A 25,617-nucleotide genomic window follows, 5' to 3' on the forward strand; every position below is an offset into this window, starting at 1 on the left:
AGACAGCTAGTGGGAAGCAGCCGCATAGCACAGGGAGATCAGCTCAGTGCTTTGTGACCACCTAGAGGGGTGGGATAGGGAGGGTCGGAGGGGGGGAGACGCAAGAGGGAAGAGATAGGGGAACATATGTATATGTATAACTGATTTACTTTGTTATAAAGCAGAAACTAACAAACCATTATAAAGCAATTATACTGCAACAAAGATGTTAAAAAAAAATCAAACAAAAAAACACACAAATGCCTATTAATAAATAATATTAAACACTAAAATTATCTTTATACAAATAAACTTTTACCTTAGTATTAATATCTTTTATATATTCATACATACATTAATGCATACACATTATTGCAACCCAGAAATACATTCAAAAGAAAATATAAACATTTTACCATCAATTTTTAAAGAATGTCAAATATAAAAATCATTACCTGAAAAATCATTTCTTAATGATAAAGCGTATGTATCTTGATAAATATTTTATAAGCTTGTAATAGATATTGTTAATTGTACTCAGTATTATTTCGATAATAAACCTCAATCTGTCTAAAGATGTTGTTATGTTTCGAACAGACTTCTGATACTCAACTTGCCTAATTCTGCCTTTTCCCCAAGATTTTCATACATACAACAAAGTCCAACCAAAACAAACACACACAGTACATAATTTGTTTACTATATACAGCTAATGATGGAACCTGACCACAGACTTCTGTATAAGTTGGTAAAGAAACAGCAATTTACAGCACAAGATGCTGTGTAAGCTGAGTTGGCCCACTCTCTGTCTGCTGGCTATAGACAACCAGGAGAGTGGATCAACCTGCAAATGAGAACTTATTATTTAACCTCCGAAGAAAGTGGAGTTGAATGAGCCATCCTGAGGTAGGATTCTGAAGAGTTAAGTTTTCTTTTTGTATCTTTCCTAATTCCTTTCTACATTTTGGGGTTTCAAGTTGCCTCAAAACATTATCTAGAGATGCCCAGTACTTAAAATTTATATTTTCTACTTCTTGCAATCAAACCTATTTAACAGAAGTCCCCTCCACCCCCCATTCATTCTTGTGGATGTTTGCTTATGGCAATAAATAGATCACCAACTGGTCAAAGAAAGTTTCAGACAGCATTAGATTTTTTTTGGACAAAACTACCTCCAATCCCAAGAATATATATTTGGTGGGCCAAAACAGATGAAAGCATTTCTGAGAATCTGGGATGGGAATCAGAATAGCTGGAATATGGTAAGACTGGCCTTAAGTAAAATCAGGAGGTAACTGGTTTTGTTTAAAGCAAACCAAATGATTATAACTAAAAGTAGAAGATTGGGAACTGGTAAAGACAAGTTATTTTATTAAGAAATTGCAATTATGAAACTACCACTTAATAAGGACAAAAACCTGATTGTATAGTTATGACAGTAAACTATAATTTAAAAAAAATCTTAAAAGTGCTTATGTATATCAGAAATGCTAATTATTTACTAAAGATCAACTAAAAAATACCTTGTAATCTATAACATTTAAGAAAAAATCACCAAGATAGAAAAGGGAAAAGTCTGGAGGAGAAGCTGTATTAACATCTTATAATTTCCTAATTACCGAGTAGAGGTATCGTTGGTTGAACTGTTGCATAGCTCCCTGCAGTTGGTTCCGCTGAGACTGCCACTGTTCAAAATTCCGCACAGATTCCATGGTAGGCCGCTGCCAGGTTGTTGTCCTGGTGTTATGATCCACATAATAAACTCTTCCCCGATCATCAACTCTTCTTTCCCAACTACCAAAAATAAAATAAACAATAGTAAAAATGAAAATAAACAATAATCTCTTACTATAAGAAACTGGAAAGTAGTTAGGTAATACTTCACTTAAATAATTTAAAAATCAAGTCCAAGAGCTAAGTTTAAAAGAATGTAAATACTGATACTCTTCAGAAAAATTACAAACGTGTAACTTGCTATCTATTTTAGCTAAACTACCTTCCCATTCTTCCCTATATGATTTCTAAGGGCTGTCTAAAAAAGAGGCCATAGACTGAACAGTAACAGTATGACTATCCTTTCTCCCTCTTTTTTTGATAAACATTTACTGAGTGTTTACTGCATACCTAGCAATCTGCCTCTATCATTCCTGCCCATGTAAAGGGTTTTAACTCAACTTATATAGCTTTTTAACCTACCTTTCACGGACGGGTACACTGCTGCTGAACTAAAGTGCAGATTGAGCCATGCCGTTCCACCTATCATGGCATAAAAATGAACCCATTCACCATTTCAGCCTTACCTCCCTTAAGGTCTTTCAAGCGACCCATGTGAGAGCCAAATCAATTACTTGCTGGCCCCAAATGTGTCGTATGTTTCATTCTGTCATGCCTTTGTTTTAATATCCCCTCAGAACAGAGGGGATATCCCCTCTGGCCCTTCTCTACCAGCCAGAATTCTCCCCATCCTCCAGAGTTTAGTTCACCTTATGCCAATTTGTGTCATTAATTTATATGATTTCAGTATCCTTTCAACAACCAATCTCACAAAAATAACATAGTTCTTGTCCTGAATTTTCTGGACTTTGAATATGTTTTATATTGGTGGACCCTGAGTTGTATCTGGAAGGACAGTTTGTGAATGACCTTGAATGACCACCTAAGAGCATAAACTTTATTTAGTATGTGATAGAAATGCTTTTTCATTTAAAACCCTCTATAATTTTAGTCATAGTGTAATACAATTTTACTTGCAGCAATCTTTTAGATAATAATTTTGAATGCCACTAATATTTATTACGTATCATTCAATAGCATAGTTTAGATCCCTATCTATGGAGAACCATACATATAAACTATCCTAAATATGACTTTCATTCCTTAAAAAATAACAAGGACTGAAACTGGATCAAAATTCTACAACTACTCTCAGTAAACTCATGCCAATGTTTGACAATCTCTTGGAAGCCCTTCAGACTAACTGTAAAAGAGACACAATGTAACAAATCCATCTACTGAACATTCATTATTCACAAAAGCAAATCAAGGAAACGTAACATGTAGAATGAATCATTTTATATTGTATTCAATAAACTTTTAAAATTACATGTATAAAACATGCATAAGATGCATAAGATGCTACATTACCCTGGAGGTAAAGGTTGTGGCCTCTCCCATGTGGTCGTTCGAGTGTTATGATCCACATAATAGGTTCTACCATGAGGATCTTTTCTCTGTTCCCACCTTCAATGAAAAAGCAAAAATAAAAGATAACAAACTAAGACAATCTGAAAAATGGTTCCTTCTTATAATCAAAAAAATTACAGATAAGTTTTACTTTAAAAGGTCACATATATACATAAAATAAAGTTGTTTCTTTTCTCAATTACTGTGCTTTTTTTTAAAAGAAGATATCTTTTTTAAAAAATATATTTATTTATTTATGTATTTATTTATTTAGTTGCACTGGGTCTTAGTTGCAGCAGGTGGGCTCCTCAGTTGTGGCTCGAGGGCTCCTTAGTTGAGGCTCACCGGCTCCTTAGTTGAGGCACGTAGGCTCCTTAGCTGTGGCACGCGGGCTCCTTAGTTGTGGCATGCGAACTCTTAGTTGAGACATGCATGTGGGATCTAGTTACCTGACCAGGGATGGGACTCTGGGCCCCCTGCATTGGGAGTGTGGAGTCTTAACCACTTCACCACCAGGGAAGTCCCTATTGTGCCTTTTAAGTTCTTAATTATTCACCTTTCATCAACAGTACTGGCAACTCAGTAAGTACAGTTAGCAGAGGAAGACAGAATAATAAGTAAAGTTTTTAAAAGTTACTAATTTACAGAATTCCAAATCATCAGAACACAGAAATTCAATCAAGAGCAGAGGAACTTTCAGCCTAATATCATGCCCAGAGCACAAAATGAAGTACTGTCCATTTTTGCAATTTAGAAAATACACATCTAAAAGATTTTAGCAGAAATCTCCTTAAAGTATGTGGTGACACAGCTCCATGAAAATTCTTTCTTCTATCTGCATAAAGTGTCACCTTCCTCTCATAGAACCTGTCACTATCTGACATTATTGAGTAGGTTTTTAATGCAAGGCCACTGCTGGTCAGCCTGCTGTAACACTAGCTCCACAGCAGCAGAGTCTTGGGCTCTCTTGCCCCTCTGAACACCCAGTGCCTAGAACAATGACCGAGAGAAGCTCTCACATATATGCCACTGGAATAATATTTAGACACCACTCTCTCTGTGGTAAGCTTAAGGGGTACTTTAAAGGTTTCTGTATCATTTAAATGTTTTATTTGGTCATGTCTTAGTTTTGTGATCAGAAACAAATTTAAATTAGGGGAAAAAATAAACATAACCAAGTATACCACCCATAAAATGGGCTATGAAGCCATTTTCTAGTTTTATCCTTAGTTGCAAATATTTCTAATTTAATATTCAATATTCAGTAAGCACTTAGGTTCCAAGCATAATTCTAGCCACTGGTTCTTAATTTTTCCAAAACAGGGGATCACTTCCAGATTTCAGTGTTTTTGCTCCGAAGAGAATTTATCTTTCTCAAACTAAATCGCTTGCAACACACATCATACTCAGAACTACTTTTGGATATCATCTTTATAATTTTCTACATTCTATTCACTAGATCAAGGGTAGGCAAACTTTTTCTGTAAAGTGCTAGATAGTAAATATTTTAGGCTTTGTGGGCCAAAAGGCAAAATCAAGAATATTATGTAGGAACTTACATAATAAGAGCAAAAACTCCTGTCATGCCCCACCCTGTCTTCCTGAGGTAGGGCATCCCAGGTTGTGGACATGCAGTGTACCCAGCTGCCCTCTGCTGACAACTTTCTTGGGACAAAGAACTCCTGGCCCACAGGGGAGGAGCCTGGTCAGTTTCGCCACCTGACCCAGTGACTCTAGGATCCCAGTGTGCTTTTCTCTCCTGCCCCGGCAGCAGATCCACGGGAAGGCAACTTGCTGAGTTTTTACTCCCAGAGTAAGAGTCTACCTTTGGGGGCATGACGGTTGCCAAGAATGAGTCCCCAGTGTGTGAGTGGTGACCAGAGCAGGCCTTGGGCAGCAATGAGGAAGGAAGGTGCTGGCAGGGGAAAAAGGCGGTACCGGGATAAAGGGGCGTGGTCTCAGGCTTGATGTGGGAGACTCACAGTGACAGCCAACTAGAGCTGTACCCGGGGGTACTATAAAAGTGATGAGCTGGAACTGGCCAGAGACTAAATAATCCCTGCAGTGGAAATTCATGAGTACCCCTCAAATAGTTGCAAATTACCAGGTTGACTGATGAGACTTCTCAATAGAATTCTTTAATTTCATGGGGATAAGTGCTAACTTATAACCGCTACACCTCACCTTCAACCATAATACTCTCCCTTCCTAGTATTCAGATGTAGCCTCCCTTTCTCATAAATTTCCAAAACCTACTGCTGAAGAAAGACCTTGTTAAAATAATAATAATAATAATAAATGTGGAAGAATTTTGTTAAATATATTACAATAAAAATGATAGAATTTAGTTGCTGATTGGATAACTACTGGTTTCAAACTTGGATAATGGGGTAGGTGGTAAGACTTGCCTTCTCATAAACCACGACCAACAGTTGCCCCTCTCTCCTGTACGGCTTGCCGATCTCTCTCCTGGCTCCTGCCCATCAGCAACTGACCACCCTTTAGGTCACTGCCATTTTTTAAAACAAAAAACTACTCCTCAATACTGTCTCTTTTCTTGCTCGCTTCTACCAAACACTCCTCTCTCCCTGTGTGTTCGCAGGGAAAAAGTTTTACGCATTAGTTCTCACTCTTTCAAAGAGTTTTCTATCACACTTCCATCCCTTCCATTCACTCCATCACACAGCAGTCTGAATACAGCTCTATTTCCCAGAAATCATTCTGTCAAAGATCAACAATAAATAATCTCTTTGTTGTTAAATTCAATGGGTGCCTTTCAGTTCTTATCTTACTTGAATTTTCAGTAGCTTTTGACCTTGTTAACCATTTCCTCCGAAGCATTTACAAGCCAGGGCCTTTGCCCAATTGCTCACTCACTCAAAATCATTTAAGCAAGCACTAATTCACTTATAAATATTTATTGAGTACCTGCTACACGGCAGGCATAGTTTTAGGCATGAGGAATACAGAAATGGACAAAATAAAGCCCCCTTTTCAGTCTAGTGGAGAGAAAACTGACAAAAACACACAAATGTATGTCTCATGGTGATTTAAGTGTTTTAAAGAAAAGTAATACAAATAACATCATGCTGATTAAAAGAACCCTGCTCAAAAGAGTACATACTGATTCTATTTATGTTAAGTTCTACAACAGGGAAAACTGATCTATAATCTATTGTGAAAAAGCTTTTAAGGAGGAACAGTGGCTGCCTCCCTCAAAGTAGGGACAGGGATTGACTGAAAGCTTGAGAGAACTTTTTGAGGTGATGATAGTACTCTAATCTTAATAAAGGTGTGACAAATGAGCATTTGTCAAAACTCATCAAAATGGCACATTTAAGACTCATGCACTTCCTTCTATGTAAACTTTACCAAAAAATCTTTAAGCAAATATCGAATTCTAGTTAACGATATGCACGCCGAAGTTTTGAGGGGCAAAATGTACTGGTATCTGCAACTTAGTTATCAGGAAATTATATTTAAACATTAGACAGATGAAGAGATGTGTGATAAAGCAAGCAGAGTAAAATGTCAACTACAGAACCCAGTGGTAGATAGATATATCGGTGTTCACTGTAAAATTCTTTAAATTTTTCTGCGTGTTTGTAAATTTTCATAACAGAAGGTTGGGAAAAAATAAGGCAGGGGATGGGGACAGAGGGACCTGATTTGGACACAGAGGGAATCGGGAAAGGCCTCTGGAGCAAGGGAACATTTGAGCAGAGACACGCAGATATCTGAGGAATGACACTCCGCACAACAGTCAGAGCACAAGCAAAGCAAGGGCTCTAGGTAAGACCGTGCTTGGCATAACACTCACTCGGGCTGGAATACGCTTCCTTCAGAACACTCGTGATTCTAGCACCTACGACTGTACTGTGTAGTTAGCCAAGTAAGTTACCCAAGAGCGGACACACGGGAACTAAGAAGATTGTTGAGGAAAGAGGGAAGATGACGTGGATTGGAAACTGCTGGCTCAGATGGTCACACAAGCCAAGTGCTGCATAAGCCAGAGGGGTCACCCTTGCCTCCAGCCTCCGACTCTACCTCCCACAGCTAATTACCACACCCATTGTAACGTCGCCCCAGGAGACTAGCATCTACCTTAGTGCAGGCTGTTTTTACTTCTCACCTGGATTAGTAGCATCTCAACCTTCTAGGTAACAGCTCACAGAGTAAGAATACACTTTACATAAATGCCTCTGTTCACCCTAGACTGCTATTTACCTACAGATTTTACACACACAAGCACACATCAGAAAAACAAACTTTCCCAAAACAATGTCTACCCAACACACTTCAGTTTTCCATTCTAGTCCATGTTGACTTACTTTATTATGTTTTCAAATGCTGGTCACAATCTATTAATAGGCTGCAACTTGCAATTTGAAAATCACTCATCTAGATCCCTACAAAATTCTCCTAATGCAAAGATCACATACGGTGGCTACAGGCATGCTGAAGCATGTACTTGGCCGCACAGAATTAAGTTTATGTACTTACCACTTTAAACAGGAATGTGCCCACTTCTCTCATTTATGAAACAGCCTAGCTGCTATTCTAGCTTGTCCCTTTAACTCCTAATCTGTCTATACCACTCCTAGAATAATTTTACTAAAATGCAAATATGACTGTGTTACTCCCCTGCTTAAAATTCTTTAATGTTTATTCATGGTTTTCAGGAAAACACTCCCAAACTTTTAGCAGGTATACAAAATTCTTCAGAGGACTGTTTATTCTTCAGTACTACATAGCTTGCTTCCTCCAACGCTCAACTCAAGCTGTAACAAAATACCATTTCCTGAGTTCAGTTTACTCGTTTATGGATGTTAGAAATCCACATGTGCAGTTAGCTCCACTGAGAATGAAACCTTTCACCACTTGTGCCTCCATTATTGCTCTGCTAACTCCTACGCCTCTCTCAGAAATCCACTCAAGGGTCATCTCTTCCAGAAAGTATCCTTTATCTCAGTATAGCAGGTTACTCCCCACTAACTTCCCTCTACTTATGTTCCCTCCCACAGCACCCTAAACTTACGCCTCTAGCTTAGCTTTAATTGAACTGTATAGACAATGACTATTTATTTATCTTGACCCCCCATCAGATCATGAGGTTCTTGACAGTAAGAAGAGCTTCTTATATATCGGTGTCATAATGGCAGACACATGAGACTAAGACAAATGACTAAGTTGCCAAAGATAGAAGACAAAGGGACAATGAGAGATTTTTGAGAGGAAAGGGAAGATACTGTATGGCCAAAAATGCTTGCAGGAAGCAGTGGAGATTTCCAGTTAAGTAGATAAAAATAAGCTCAGAGAAAGGTCTGGATATATAGATTTAATAGTTAAAATGATGGGAGAGTATAAGATTCAACACAGGCAGCACATTCAGGAGAAGACCAAAGGCTGAAACCACGATTAGGCAATAGGCAAAATTAGATGAGCCAGTAAAGAGCACTGAGAAAAAACAGTTCAGAAAGTAAGAAAGGGTATGGACACAGTGACTGTGATGAGAAAATGATGGCAATGAGGTAGAGACCTCTAGAGGTGCAGTTTCCACAGCTAGAGAGTAGAAATTCTAACTGCTGTAAGCTGTGCAGGACAGCACTGTATACACCGTACTTTTATCACAGCATTTTCAAACTGTATTGTATGTATGTTTAAAAACCTGAGCCACTAAACAAGCTTCTTGGAGGCAGAGACAATCAATCATTAATTTAACATACCCCGATGGCAGAGTTTCTGTGTTGGCATTTCCAGACTGCTGCAGGACAGGTTCCACACAGACATCTGGCTGTCTTAATTTGGCTGCTTCGAAGGCAGAGCTACTTCCAGAACTGGAGGTAGAAGGATCTAATGTACTTCTAGCTTCAGACCCAAATGCTGCACTGTTAGAAAGAATACATTCATTGTTTTCTGAGGAGGTCAGTATTTCTTGAACTGGAGGATCTTCGACAGTAGTACTAGTGCAATTTGAAGACAAGGCGGTTTCTCCAGATACTATTGCAGTACCCGTGGTGGAAGCATTATCAGTTGGTGCAGATGAGGATGATTCTCCATTAACTGAAAGGGGAAAATTAGTAAGATGATCTATCAAGCAATGACAAAGCAACCAGTTAACTCATCAATTATATTTATTCAGAGCCTAATTTATACTGAGCAACGTATCAGGTACTGACAGAAATAAGACAGATGATACTTTTTGTTGTTCACATTTTAGAGATGAACGTTTAAATAATAAAACTTAAGACTATATATATATACGAATAACCCTAACTTAGAGAAAGGGAAACCAACATGAACAAACGTTTTTCCTCCAAAGAATCAATTCTGAATATCTGCATGGGTTATATAAAAACCTTAAAATGACCCCGTTCAAGCTCCCTTTCCTATGCAAATGCAGCTAATATCCAAAGAACTCTTGCCAAATATAAAGTGGCATTAATTCTTAAGAAAGTACTACAGGGGACTACAAAAAGATCCAGGAACTCGTTTTACACTTGCTAAAGAAATAACTCAGCACTGGGATCCAGTGATATAATTTTCTTTATTTTCATTTTAAATGTGATTCATCCGTTTCAACTACGTGTCACTATAAAAGTGAGTCAAATTAAAACTGGAAAGAGAATAGATTATTGAACAAAACCTATTAGAAAATCACACATCAAAGTTTTAATTGAAACAGAAAAGGGAGACATAATTAAGAGTAATGGAACGTTCAGGTGGATTTTTAAAGAAAGAGATTTAAATAGTGGGAAGGAGAGAAACGAGTACTATTAAAGGAATCAAACAGTAAGCACAAAAAACAACAGAACCAACGAAGTTCTGTACCAACTACAGGGGAGAGCAGCTTTGGGAGAAAAAAAATCAATAACAAAATATAAAAAATAAAATGTTTATAGTGCTACCGGTACTCAACACAGTTAGATAGATAACATGAAGAAAAGAGAATGTGCAGAGAGACTAAATTCTGGGTCTCTTACATGATGTTCAGAATTGATATATGATGGTCAAAGTGAATTTTCTCATTTAATTTTCACTCTTCAACAATGCAGAAATTAATTTCAAAAAAAAAGAAAAGATTAGCAATATTATTTTCAAAGCAAAATAACACTAAATGGGAAAAGAGGAATATTTGACAAAAGACAATCCAGTCCAATAAGAAAGAATAATAAACCCTTATGCATACTAAAACATAGCACATGCTACACAAACTGTTAAAAACAGAGGAAGACAATTAACTATTAAATAGCACCTTTCAGTTGTTCAAGGCAAAAGCTTCTCTCCTACAACAATTCAACTGCAAGTGCTCTCAGCTCTTCTCTCCGTCTACACCACTACCCCTGTCCACCGTTCCTTGTTTACTCTACTGCAATAGTGTCCTAATTGGCCTGCCTGCTTCCTCTCCAGTCCAACTCCAATCCATTCTCCAAATGGCAGCCAAAGGAATCTTATAAAAGCATACAACAGATGTTTTCACTCCCTAATTAAACATGCCCATTACAACCAGAATAAATTCCAAATTCTTTACCACAGCTCATGACAAAGACTCTACACAGTCTACTCCACAGCTACACCGGACTTCTCACAATGGTCTCCTTTCTGTTCCTTGACTAGAACAAACTCCCTCCCATTCAGGGATGTGCACTTGCTGTTCCCACCGTCTCAGAATAGTTCCTGACTGGCTGCTTCTTATCACGCAGAGTCCAGACTCAACCACTCCTTCGGAAAGGCAGTGCTGGGGTATCTTACTTCATGCTGCACCTGCCCCACCGTCCCCCCAGGCTACATATTAGACTGTTTTCTCACATTCTGAAATATTTTATTTGTTTTTATTTCTTTTTCATTGAGTTCAGAATGCAAACACTTTGTCAGACTTGTTCACTTTTGTATTTTCAACAGTTACAACATGCCTGGCATACTAAAACAATAAATGTTAGTATGTGACAAAAGTCACATGATTATTTTCAATACAAACCAAAAAGCATTCAATAAAATCTTGATAAAACTACTGATGAGAGGAATCAAGGAAAATTCATAAATAATCTAGATTATCCACCAGAAACCTAGAGTAAGCATGATATATTAATTGTAAAACATTAGAAGAACTTCTATCAAGATCAGGAACAAATTAAAATCAAGAACAAAACAAGGAAGATCACAATCACTACTCAAGTCAATACTGCTGGTTATATATGACAATGCATTAGGACAAGACAGAAGTGAAAAATAACAGATATAAAATGGTAAATTCATCTAGAAAGATAAGATTATTTATTTAAAACACAAGAGAATCAACTGAAAAACCATTAGAAGCAATCATTAATTTGACTAAAACATATCAGCACCATGACCAGATAGATACAAGTTCAACGTCAAAATTATACTCAAGACCTATCTGAAGAAAACTAAAAAACGTTACTAAGAGATATTTTAAAACAAAGAATAAATGGACAGAGACATAAAGTATCTCTGGATGAGAAGAACAGGTGTTGCTTAAAAATAAAAAAAGTAATAATAATAAACTCTCCTCAAAATGCAAAAACTGGTAAGGATGCAGAGCAAGAATTCTCATTCATTGGTGGTGGAAATGCAAAACGGTACAGCCATTTTGGAAGACAGTTTGGCAGTTTCTTACCAAAAAAACCACAGTCTTTATCATACAATCCTGTAGTCACAGTCTTCAACCCAGTTGAGTTGAAAACTTAGGTCCACACCAAAACCTTTACAAGAATCTTTATATCAGTTTATTCATAATTGCCAAAAACTGTAAACAACCAAGATGCTTTAATAGGTGAACAGATATACAAACCATGGTACATCCATACAATGGAATATTATTCAACAACAAACAGAAATGAGATATCACGCCACAAAAATACATGGAGGAGCCTTAAATGCACATTTCTAAATCAAAGAAGCCAGCGTGAAATGGCTACATACTGTACGATTCCAACTATATAACATTCTGAAAAACGCCAAACTACAGAGACAGTAAAGATCAGTGGTTGCTAGGAAGGTGGGGAAGGAGATGAATGGGTGGATCACAGGGATTTTTAGAATAAAACAATTCTGTATGATACTGTCTGTGATGGTGGGTACATGGCAATATGCATTTCTCAAATTTCACTGAACCCATGCAACACCAAGAGTGAACCTTGACATAAACTATGGACTTTCATTAATAACAATGCATTTATACTGGTTCATTAATTGTAACAAATATACCACAGTAATGCAAGATGTTAATAATAATTTCTTCTGAGTGGGGTATTGGAAGCATGTATTTGATTAGGGGGATTACTATTCATATAAATCAGTGGTTCTCAACTGGGGACATATTTGTCCCCCACCCACCAAAGACATTTAGCAATGTCTGAAGATGTGTTTGGTTATCATAACTAGGGGAAAAGGAGGATGTTATTGGCATTTAGTGGGCAGAGGCAAGGAATGCTGCTACAATCCTATTAGCACAGGGATAGCCACCCACATCAAAAAATTATCTGGCCCAAAATGTCAATAATGCCGAAGTTGAGAAACTCTCACTGATGTGTATGTAATCCAGCTACCAGGCAGCGTCCAGGCTATAGTAGTTGCAAAATAAACACCTGTTAACAAATGATATAAGGATGACTGAATAGACAAACTAACAATAAAGACAAATGAGAAAGGGAAGGCAGGGAGGGAACGATCACAGGTTCCTTGCTCATGAAAGAACAGGAAAATTTTATGTAAGCAAATAATTAAAATCTTATGTGACAGGAATGACAGCAGAAGCTTATGCAAAGCATTTCCTTCTCTACAGATATAAGATCACACCCACTGACTTGGTTTCTTAATGAGTGTATCTCAAGCCTGACTTTCTGCCATTATGACTTTTGGGTTAGGAGACAGATCTCCATCACTTCAGGTTTAATCCTTGAGAAGTAGGTTTCCCATGGACTTTATGATATGTACATCTCACAGCACCATGCGGTTGTCCACTCTAACAGTTCAGGCAGGAAAAGGTGGAAATTCTGGAGTCTCTCAGTATCATTTTTACTCCTTTTTAAAAGTATGACATGAAAAACTGCTTGTATATATACACTAAATTTCTGTAAAAGTCAATTCACACTTGAAAGTGGCTGTAGCTTTAAAGGAGGTAGAACACAAGGGAGCCTTTGGTGATGGTGCAGTTCTGTATCTTGCTTGCAGTGCTAGCTACCTGAAGCCACACGTGATAAAAACTATAAACACACACACTCTCTCTCTCTCTCTCTCTCTCTCTCTGCAGGTATAACTGGTGAAATGTGGATTGTGTCAAGGCCAATTTCCTGATTTTCATCTTGTACTATAGTTACACAAGATGTTAACATTCGGGGAGGCCAGTGAAGGGAACATGGGACCTCCTTGTACATTTCTTGGCAACTTTCTGTGAATCTGTATTTCAAAATAAAAAACTAAAGCAAAAGTCTAATAAACTTGTGAAATCAGTTAGTTCTGCCTGAAACTTACCGTACTGAGCTCTACTTTATTAATACAACAGTAATTATACATTAGAAAAAGTCATTTCCACTAGAAGCTAGGGGCAGGGAGAAAAAGTAAAGAAGAAAATAATATTTTCTTAAATACCACTGTCCTAGGACTATGGTAGATGTTTTAAATTTATCTCATTTAACCTTTGAAACAATCCTATATGGTATTATTGAGTATTAGTCTCTTTTTATAAATGGAGAACCTAAATTTTGAGGATGTTACATTTGTCCAAGGTCACATGGTTAAAGCATTAAGTGGCAGAGCTGGGACTGGAACCCAGTCCTGTTAGATGCCAAATCTAATCTCTTCAGTCATGACTGCCTCCCATTTTAGCTTAAAATAGCTACCAATATTTACCAACTAAGCTGATCAAATGGGTCCTCTTAAGACTCAAAAGAACAGGTCGGAGGTGAGGGGAAAATGTCCTCCCCTCCAAAAGTCCTCATGTACAATACTGTCTTTGGTGAAAAGAAATCATGTGTATTCAGCTCCAGGCCCACAATCCCTTATCTGAAACTCCTGGGACCAAGTGACTTCCAGAATTCATAACTTCAGAATTCAGAAAGATAGTATGGCACATATATTGTCTATTACACTAATATCAAGTCAGATTGGGGCCTACACACTAATTAAACACAGTATTACTTCTGTAGCAAAACAAAAGGATACTCATATTAAGCACAAAAAGTTATAAATACCCTCAAGCCAGTCCCAGTCATTTTGCCATCAAATGAGTTTACCAAAAAAACTTTTGGTTTTAAACATTTTAGGATTTTGGGGGTCTTCCCTGGTGGCGCAGCGGTTAAGAATCCACCTGCCAACGCAGGGGACACAGGTTCGATCCCTGATCCAGGAAGATCCCACAGGCTACAGAGCAACTAAGCCCACGTGCCACAACTACTAAGCCTGCACTCTAGAGCCCATGTGCCGCAACTACTGAGCCCGCATGCTGCAACTACTGAAGCCCGCGCACCTACAGCCTGTGCTCTGCAACAAGAGAATCCACTGCAATGAGAAGCCTGCGCACCGCAACAGAGAGTAGCCCCCACTCGCCACAACTAGAGAAAGCCTGCGCGGAGCAACAAAGACCCAACACAGCCAAAAAAAAAAAGATTTTAGGATTTGGGGATCACAAGTAATGGATTAAAAACATGTAATGTGTTATACACAGAATATGCACACTTCCACCCCATCAGCACTCCAACCATGAAAACTGATTTTTAAAGTTCCTGATTAGAAAAAAACCCTATTTTTACACCAACACCTTAAAGGAGACCACCCTTTGAAAAGATACCTGAATTCATCATCCTACTAAGGGATGACAGATCATACAGATGACATTGGTTAAGTGACTGCTACCAACAGAGTAGGTTCCAGAAGCCTTTGTAAACCAGCCAATGGAATGATGACAGTTGGATTGTTTGGTCATATGTCACCAACAACAAAAAGAACATGCAAACACAATCACTAAGTTGACTGGGGGAGTATTATTTGAAGCTTATCATGGTATAAAAGATGAACATCGCAACTAGGAGACACTACAAAAATCACACACATCTAAATGAACAGGAAAGCAGAGAGGTGAGAGCCAAAGAGGTGGATGTCAATTACAGCTCCTCTACTAGCTGGGATCTCTTTGTGCCTCAGTTCCTTCGCAAGAAAAATACTAGTACTTATTTTGAAGAGTTACTGTGAGAGTTAAATCAGTCAATGAACATATAGTGTTTAGAACATGTGTAGCACAAATATTAGCTGTTATTCTGATTGTCTTAGGTTTCCTTGCAATTATTGTGAATGTCGTGGGAATTACTTACAATGGAGCCTTCATTTCTAGTCACCCATGTGTGTGTTTTACTTTCACCTTGAAATTTCAGGCAAGGATAAATAAGAGAAGAATGTAGAAAGTGAATCTGTTCCCAACAGAAACAGTCTATAAAGTATTTAACAAGCTGTAGAATAGAAATAAGAGATTCTACAATGAGGGGGAACTCAGCAAGTCCTTCTCTCTTTTGCATCAACATCTGAATAAGCCTGAAAGCTGAAACATGCAACTATGTAATGGTCAATGGATACTTTGGCCAACCTACTCTAGCAGCTAAATATTTTAGAAAGTAGAGATAAATCCCCAAATTCCATATACTTTAAATGGAAGGTGATGACGAGAATGAAACAGAATGGTTGCATAAGGCTTTCTGAAATGAGCATTCAACATTCTTGTACTTTTCATGAATAAAGAGTAGACTTAATCAAGAATTGGCACTACTATCTAATTACTTCCAGAAATAATGGAATTGGATCTACCATTCTGAATCCAATGATAATCCCATATAACAAATCAAGCCTGGTCACATAAGGGTATTATTTTTATTTTTTACAACTCTTTGGAGTGTTCTCAAGGAAGTTACAATGCTTATAATATAAATTTATTTATGGGTAGAAAACTAGTTTTTTGCGTGTGTGTGGTTTTTGGTATGGGTAAATATGGGTAATTATTTGATAACCTAAAAATCCATAGGCCAAAAGCAATGGACTTATGTTTCATTGTTAAGAACTCTGGTACTCAGATAAGCCATTTTTCTATGTGTGATATTTAAAAAAAATAAATTATTTGTCCTTCCCATAGGTACTTTTCCCAGACTATTTTTTAAAACTGTAAATTTAATTTAGGGGAGATAATATAAGTCAGAGTTATAGCAAACTCACGATTGTATTTACTCTCTTGGAATTAGTGAGGATGTTGGTCACATTATGGTACCTTTTCATATAGATTCATGAAAGATGGAATATCAGGAATAGGAGCTGGTTTTTTTTTGTTTGCTTTTTGGTTTTTCTTGGCCGCAAGGCTTGTGGGATCTTAGTTCCCTGACCAGGGATCAAATAGGGCCCTGGCAGTGAGAGCGCCGAAACCTAACCACTGGACCGCCAGGAGATTCCCAATAGGAGCTATTTTAACGCGCAGGCTCAGCGGCCATGGCTCACGGGCCCAGCCGCTCCGCGGCATGTGGGATCTTCCCGGACTGGGGCACGAACCCGTGTCCCCTGCATCGGCAGGCGGACTCTCAACCACTGCGCCACCAGGGAAGCCCTGGTCTGTTCTTAATTTAGAGACAATCCTGAATAATCTAAAATGTTTCCTTTTCCCTTTTGCTAATAAATCTGAGGCAAATGTTCTTACTAGAAAGGATACCAGAATCAGAAAATAAATGCATTCTGCTCACTAATTTCACCCTGGTTATGTTTATCTTCTCTGCATTTTCCAGACACCTTAAATTAATGACTAATAAGTCTACTTACTGTGGGTACTTCGGATCTTTAAGTCTATCTTTTTTTAAAAAGGGCAGCATTAATAAACAAATTAAATTTTCAAAAAACCATTCATGTCAGTTCCCACGTTTACAAAAAACTCACAAAATGCATGGTAAATATCCCCCCAATCTTGGGTATAAATATACAATAGTCTTATCTATAAACCCATCTATTTTCATTTAATTACTAAATTACTTCCTTACATGTTTCTACTTTTTAATACTTTCCCATAAATAGACGAAGGAAAGAATATAGGCTCTGGAATGAAAAGAACAGGATTCCAACTCTAGCCCCAAGACATATGCTAGTAATCTGAAGCAAGTCCTAAGATTTGAGTTTCAAGAAATTCATCTGAGTTAATTTATAAAGATCAAAAAAATGATTTATGAATATTACAGCTGAATCCATTGAAAGACAGGATTATAGAAAAAAATCTTCCTTAGGCAGTCCTTCTATAATAGAATAACAATTACTCTTAGAAAATATAAAACTTTTGGAGAGTTACATCAGCTCACAGTACATTTTACTACTAAGTTACGTGTCAAGAAGTAAACATTTGTATGGTAAAAGACAGGTTAAAGGAACCATTCATTACTAACAAATCAATGAATTCCCTCAAGTTCTTTTAGAAAATATATTCTATATTATGAATTAAATAGCATTTTTTGTAGCATACAGCCTAAGAATCTAGCTATCAAGTAAGTCCTTGCTTAGTGAAATGTGTGGCTATTGCTAAACTAATACATTTTTGGAATATCTTCCTAAATAATCTAGAAAAATTCAAATTACTAGAAAAAATTTCAGGTTTTGTAATCTTCACGTTCCTTTTATAAAACTGAAGATTAAGAAAGATTGTACGATATGAAAAGTACAGGTATAGATTCATAAAATTTAGTTTTCATTTAAACAATGTGTCATAAGCAGCCATGCTTACCAGTGTCATTGGCAGGCTCAGATGTGAGTGGTTTTGGAGCTGGTGTGTTTTGGGGTCTGGCAGCAACCTGAGATGGAGATGAAGGTGTGTTGTCTCCATTAACTACATATGAACAGCATGAGTTCTGTACTACAGTGTTTGTAGGTACGTGATTATCTATTCCATTAGTACCTTCAGCAGCCAACCTTTAAAAAAAAAATTTAAAAAGCCTTACTTCAATGAATTAAGTACAATTAAATAACTTATTTATTTATTTATTTTTGGCCACATTGTGTTTTCATTGCTGCGTGTGGGCTTTCTCTAGTTGTGGCGAGCAGGGGTTACTCTTCGTTGGAGTGCACGGGCTCCTCGCTGCGGTGGCTTCTCTTGCTGCGGAGCACGGGCTCTAGGCACACAGGCTTCAGTAGTTGTGGCGCACGGGCTTAGTTGCTCTGCGGCACGTGGGATCTTCCTGGACCAGAGCTCAATCCTGTGTCCCCTGCGTTGGCAGGCAGACTCCCAACCACTGTGCCACCAGGGAAGTCCACAATTAAATAACTTTTCATCAGAAGTTTCATAAGAAATATTTACCAAGTTCCTAACATTGAAGCAAAATGATAGGTATAAAGAGTAATGAACAAAAGATACCCTGATTACTTTTTTAACAGGTTATTTTTTACATGTTATTACATACTTTGCTATATTAAAGTTTAAATTACTTTCAGTTCTAAGTATATCCACACTGTCAGATAAATGTATCAATATATTGAGATATACAAATATACTAAGTCAAAATGAATTAGTCCCTCAAACCAATGTTCAATTTGTACATTTTAAATAGTCTTAGACTTAAATAGTCTTAAGAATATTAATATTTATTTTAAAATGCTCTGAAAGTATTTTCAAAAAGGTCATGAAACTTATAAAAATCAATTCCAAACTGTTTATTGGAACTTTATTGAATACGGAAAGACCAAAAAATTCTTAAAAAATTGATCACAAGTTATTAAGAACCAGCACTAAAATAATGAGTACATGATGATCAGAAAAAGCTAAATATTATATCCCAGAGTTAGAAAAATTTACAGTGTATTCATTACTGCAAATAAAGAAATAAATATATCTACAACTACAAAGTCAAACATTTTGCCAGGGAGTTAGGCGATACCATGTAAGTGACCAAGAGAGCTTTTCCACATACACAGGTCACCCTGTATCTCTTCTCCAGAGAGCAGCCTTAATTTTTAAAAAAATATAAATCAGATCACATCTCAGTTGTCCCAACCCATCTATCTCTCTGATCTTTTTCTCTCCAAGTTCTTCCTTGCCCACCTTGCAGCACATATACTAGTAAATTAATTTTATATGAAAATCATGCTGAAAAGTCTTCAAATGTTTATTATAAATTATTAGATACAGGGAGTAAAATTATAATGACTCAGAAGATTATCAAAGAAAGGTTAAATATATTCTAGAGTTAGAAGAGTCTGCAGAGCATAAATTAACTAGAAATAGGGTCTTTTTACTTGTTATTTCCTCTGTCTGGAATGCTCTTCCCTGAAATCTTTCCATGGATGGTACATTTTCGGCCTTTTACTTTTAGCTCGAATGGCACTTCCTCAGAGATGATCCCCTGACATTTCTCTTTAAAACAGGCTCCTTGGGCTTCCCTGGTGGTGCAGTGGTTGAGAGTCCGCCTGCCGATGCAGGGGACACGAGTTCATGCCCCGGTCCGGGAAGATCCCACAGGCCGCGGAGCAGCTGGGCCCGTGAGCCATGGCCGCTGAGCCTGCGCGTCCGGAGCCTGTGCTCCGCAACGGGAGAGGCCACAACAGTGCGAGGCCCGCGTACCGCAAAAAAAAAAAACAGGCTCCTTTACATTCCTGTCACCCTGTCCTGTGTTTCAATGACTTCATAGTTCTTATCGCTACCTCCAATTAGCTAATTTATTTCTTCACTTGTTTACTAACTATCTCTACCCCACCAGAATGAAAATTTCACAGGAACAGGACTGTATCCTTAGCACCTGGACTAATGTCTGGCACCAAACAGGCACTCAGTAAGTATCTGGATGATAAACGATACTTTCTCTTGTCACCTATATATTTGGAATGAGATGTGTTGAGGAACTTCAGGCAGGTAAAGTTTTGAAAAATTTCCCAAGTGATTCTGATATGTACACCCCTCCCAAGCCACCCAGCAAGGATCAGTGATCTGGCAGTCCAAGTAAAAGAACCCAACTCAAGTTCTCCTGGTGCTGTAGAACTAATCTTTGATTCAAAATGTGTTACTATACAATAAACAATATTAGGTTTTAGGTTGGTAGTGATTCAAGCTCCTTTACCCATCTAAAATTATATTTCAAAAATTATTAAGAACAAATATATATATGTACATATATATACATGCACACACGCTAATGCATTTTAATCTACCTGTTGTACCCTTTCAGTCTTGAATTTTCTCAGTGTAAATTATAATGCGGATACTAAATAAATTTAAGCCAAATATATATTCAGAAGACATACTGATCTGTGCAAGTGCTCTGTGAAAATCATTTAATGGCAATTTAGGAGTAATATTAGTAACTGTAGATTAATAAAAGTCACACTTTGTCATATACCGGCATGCTTTTTCAAATGCAACAAGTCAATTTCACAGCAATATATTTTCATATTTTCAGGTGTTCATTCCACTATATTTGAGCTATTACATGCTTTTATTCTAATACAAATTATTTCAAACAGGAAGTCTCTATTAACTGTCGTCAAATGTGAACGTATGGGAATCAGAGAGATGGCAGGATGATCTCTGAGGGGAGACCGCAATCTGTGCACCATCTATCTTCTACAGGAAGCTGCCAATTCAGACAGCAATAAGATAACCATTTTCCCACATTATCTGACTCTATTTACTGATAAAATATGCCTAAATACAGATTTTTAAAAGCCATTTCCAATAAAAAAGAATGAAGTTCTGACACTTGCTACAACATGGATGAACCTTATGCTAAGTAAAAGAAGCCAGTAACAGAAGATCATATATTATATGATACCATTTACAAGAAATGGCCAGAACAGGCAAATCCACTGAGACAGAAGATTAGTGGCTGCCAGGAGCTGGGAGGAAAGAGGGATGGAGAGAGAATGTTCATGTGTACAGAGTTTCTTTTTGAAGATGGTAAGAATGTTCTGAAATTAGACAGCAGTGATGGTTACCCAACTCTGTTAACTAAAAACCAGTGAAATATACATGTCATCCTTATGATATGTGTATTATCTCATTAAAGCTGTTATTTTTCTAAAAACTACCTTGATAAGAATTCAACCAAATGATATGCTTAGATATCAGCTTTTAAATTCTATGGCAAACTCTAAACTAAGGCTAAAAACTTCATATGTGGGAAATGTTACATTACTTTGTCACAAATACTAAAATAAAACATTCTACCTGGTGGTTGTCCTTGCCGAAGGGTCTCCATTTTCATGTAAGGCATCACCATTTTGCTGTATTTCCACTGAATGACAAAAAAGAAAGACACTAGGTTTTTATATACTACTTGCTGTTTTTTTTTTTTTCCTTCAAATTTTGAAAACACATGAAGTTATTAGCTTACTGTTTGGAGATGAGCTGCAGTTTGTTCTATTTTCTTGCTCAATCACCAGTCCATCAAGCACAACTGTTAATTCACCAGTTTGCACAACACCATTCTTGGTTTCCAAGGAAAGTTTTAATTGTTCTTTCACTCTTTCCACTAGGGGGAAAAAAAACAAACCTAATTTAAACACTTTTGTTATATACAAAAATATGTTTTAGAAATCAAAACTACATAGCAAGAATTACTCTAATTCAGTGCTTGACAGCTACATGTGGAAAGAATTATTTGTGTTTTTATCTATAGTCCCTTCTCTACTACACCAGAATCACTTCCTTTCTCACCTAGTTGAATAACTCCTTTCCCTCTACCACATACTTTCAATATCATCTTTAATTGCCCCTTTGCACAGTATAAACCTCTGAGAATATACAAATATATCTAGAATAATAAGCTCAGCAATTGACTAAACTTGCTCTTTGGCCCAAGGTACCACATAAGACTTGTCGTTAAGGCAAAATTTCTGCAGGAGAGTCAGGGGGTTTGGTTCTTAATTCCAGCTCAGGAACTTCTAGCTGTATTTGAGTAAGAAGTCAAGCTACTTAAAGCCTCAGTTTCCTCATTACAAAATGGAGATGATAGAAGCATCAAACTAAAGGAAAAGTCATAAGGTCCAAATGCAAAGCCACAGAGAAAGTTCTTAGCACCACATCTGACACACAGTAAGTGCTCAATAAATGGTAATAGTTTATTATTTCTTTTTCATATAAGGCCAAATATTTCTTCCTATTATTAGGATATCTAATTCTTACTTAAACTCCAAGTCATTTTGCTTCAACTTCTCCTATCCCACAGAATACATATCAAAAGTATTAGTGATCCCATTACTATCCAAAATGAGGCCAGTTACTTCATTCTGATCTTCACTTCTGAAATCATGAAACATATTTCTTCTTAGATTATGTCCTTGACTTTGGTCCCTCCTATATTTAACAAGTTTGTTGGTTTTTTTTTTTCATTTACGAAATGTCTAGCACAAACACATTGACTAATTACCCAAGAACAGAAAATACAAGAAAAAAAAAAAATCTGTAACAGCTAAACATTAGACAGGAATTCGTTGCAAAAAATTTAAGAACCATGTAATAAACAAAACCTTGTAGAAGACCTACCCCAACCATTTTCACCACTATAAACCTCATTTCCACTCCACATCACAAAATCAACATTAATAAAAACAGAGAAACTAGAGGAAATATTAATATTAAAGTACCAAAAAAAAAAAACCCAACCCTACAAAAGCATGAATTTGTTTTATCTAGATTCTAATAATCTATGTCTGAAGAAAACTATATTGACCACCATTCTATTTCATTTTTGTCACCTTTCTCTATTTAAAGTATCTGGAATTTGGAGGTTTAGCTCTCGTTCCTAAAATATTTAGCTATTTGAGTAGATTCTTAAAGAATAGGCTTTTACTCAATAGGCTTTGAGTAGATTCTTAAAGAATGGCCTATATGGGAAAAGAATCTAAAAAAGAGTGGATATATATATTCACTTTGCTGTACACCTGAAACTAACACTACATTGTAGATCAACCATACTCCAATAAAAATTAAAAAAAAAAAAGAATAGCCTTTCAAAATCACTTTAAAGTAGGTCTCTTGGTGGTAAATTCTCTCATTTTTTAAAAATCTGTAAACGTTTGGAGTCTCATCCTGAAAGATTTGTTGGGCATGCCAACTTTGTATTGATAATGATCTCTTAACTCTTTGAAGATATTTTTCCACCATCTGATCCTATTGCTGCTAATTATGTAAGCCTGATTTACAAATCTTTGCAAATGACCTGTTTTTCTCCATAGCTGCTTTTTTTGGTCTTTGGTGTCATGCATTTCACTTTGATGAAAGCATGACCTCCTCTTTATCATCCTGCTTTGGATATCAATGAATCCAGGGGCCAGCAAACTATAGACCATAGGCCAAATCTGGCCCATTACCTGCTTTTGGAAATAAGGTTTTATTTGAACACAGCCATGCTCATTCACGTACATATTTTCTATGGCTGCTTTCCAACTACAATGGAAGAGCCGAATAGGTGCAACAGAGATTATATGACCTGCAAAGCCTAAATATCTGGTCCTTTACAGAAAATGTTTGCCAACCTCTGCTTATGCGTGGCTTCTTACAAATTGTAATCATTGATGGTGAGTTCATTTTCTGATATTAATCTAAGGGTAATCTTTGGGCTTCAGTACAGGCGGGGTCAGTTTCTTATTCTTTCAGTGGTGTGAGGGCACCCCAAGAGTCAAGACTACAGGAGTCTAAGCTCAGCTCCCCTAGCTCGCTGTCAACCAAAAGTGCTATCAGCATCATCCACTAATCTAACTCTAGTTCATAAGGTTTTGCCTATTTTTTTTTTTTTTTGGAAGAAGAGGGCCCTTGGAGACCAGCCCTGCCTCTTTGCAAAACTTATCAATGTCACAGAAACTCGTCCTATCCAGGACCTAACTGTTCTGCAGTGGGAGGTTGTTCACAACATCTAGCCTTTCACAATTATAACATGGAAGATTGGGATATAACATTTCTGAGTCATAAAATTGGGAGGACTATCACATAAATAATTCTCTCTATGTGTGTGTTGGGGGGGGGAGCTGGAATATGAGGGTATTACTCTATTACAGTATAAACAAGCCAACTCAGACATATTCATCCATTCAATATGTGATTGCCTAGTGTGTGCCAGATAGTGCACTCTGGGAAAGCAGGATAAACCCTGACCAGCCTAAAGTAGACCTCCTCCCTACCGTTACTCCACTTATTTCCTTCAATGGACTTACCACCAGAATTGGGGTGGGGGGGCAGCGGGGTCCATCCCCCCAACTAAAGTGAAGTCTCCAACAGAGCAGAGATCTTATTCAGCTAATTCAGTGATTATCCTCAGTACCTGACAGAAGGTAGGTGCTTAATAAAATTTAAAATAAACTATTAAGATAGAGCCATCCTCAGGAAACTTACAAGGCAGTAGCTGATTATTTCCTACCTCCTGGACGTTCTTCCTTAGTTTTAATTGGGGAAAAGAACAGTCTGAACCTGAGTTTCTAGGAAGCTACATATATGACTAGACAATTTATTCTTTAATCACGGACTTGTCAAAAACACACACTCTTTCTGTCCCCACAGAAAACAAGAGATCTTCAAAAATCTTGGTTTTCAAGGCATTTTACAGAATTAGATTTAACTCAGAGTCACATTCTGAAGCTATTTTTTTCTTGCACACAGTATTATCTACTGCTAAGTAACAAATTATCCTAAAATTCAGTCACTTAAAATAACAATAGCCACTTAATACTGCTCACAGTTTCTGTGGGCCAGGAATTTGGGAGGGGTGGAAAAATCTGCCTAAAGGGTGGCTCGTACACAGAGCTGACAATTTGGGACTGACTGATGAGAAGAAGCCTCAGTTCCTCTCCACTTGGGCCCCTCTACAGACCTGTCGAGAGTCTTCACAGTGGTGACTTTCTTCCTGGAGTGAGTAATCTAAAAGACCAGGGCAAAAACTGAAATGTCTTCACTGACCAAGTCTTGGAGGTCATATACTATTACTTCCGCATATTCTATCTCTGTTTCAATGTGGGAGGGGACTACACAAATGTACAAAATAGCAGAAGGTAGGAATGTATAAGGGTCACTTTGGAGGCTGGCAAACATACACATAAATATGATTATAACAGAATTTTAGAAAAGAACGAGTACATTAGGTTACAAAAGCTTGTAAGTAACAATCTCAAGAATAACCAGGTCTTCTGAATCCTAAGTCTTTCCATTATATCATACTATGAGTCAATGTGTTAGGTTCCCATCTGCTATCATGTAACAAAATAAATTTCAGAATTTACAAAAGAAATTAAAGTAAAAATAAAGTAAAAAATGTGGAAGAAAATAGATAACTGTTAAATATAAGGACTGGAAAGGATGCTTTGAGAATAATAACAGTGGAAAATGAGTAAACTTTAATGACTGAAATAATATTAAACTTCTATAAATCAAAACTGGGGACAAAAAATAGAGGCAAATGATTGGGAGAAAAAACTAAGAGCTTTTTTATAAATCAGTGAGGAAAAAAA

The 25,617-nt window shown here is 37.1% G+C and overlaps 1 protein-coding gene across 4 annotated transcripts in view; it reads right to left on the minus strand.

Moving 5' to 3' along the window:
- The window catches only part of WWP1 (WW domain containing E3 ubiquitin protein ligase 1), a 122,277-nt gene that overhangs the window by 47,936 nt on the left and 48,724 nt on the right, over positions 1-25,617 (minus strand). For 2 of the 4 annotated variants that reach the window (XM_007116438.4, XM_028500410.2), the window contains exons 6-11: positions 21,513-21,650; positions 21,347-21,413; positions 17,918-18,102; positions 8,889-9,225; positions 3,124-3,219; positions 1,599-1,773 (exon numbers count right to left, since the gene is read on the minus strand). In XM_007116438.4, the coding sequence (XP_007116500.1) occupies positions 1,599-1,773; positions 3,124-3,219; positions 8,889-9,225; positions 17,918-18,102; positions 21,347-21,413; positions 21,513-21,650 (998 nt within the window). Of the gene's footprint in view, positions 1-1,598; positions 1,774-3,123; positions 3,220-8,888; positions 9,226-17,917; positions 18,103-21,346; positions 21,437-21,512; positions 21,651-25,617 lie in introns of those variants that run through there. The other 2 variants (XM_028500411.2, XM_028500413.2) reach the window with 2 other exon arrangements.

The sequence above is a fragment of the Physeter macrocephalus genome, chromosome 15 (genome assembly GCF_002837175.3).
Source record: "Physeter macrocephalus isolate SW-GA chromosome 15, ASM283717v5, whole genome shotgun sequence".
NCBI classification, from domain to species: domain Eukaryota; kingdom Metazoa; phylum Chordata; class Mammalia; order Artiodactyla; family Physeteridae; genus Physeter; species Physeter macrocephalus.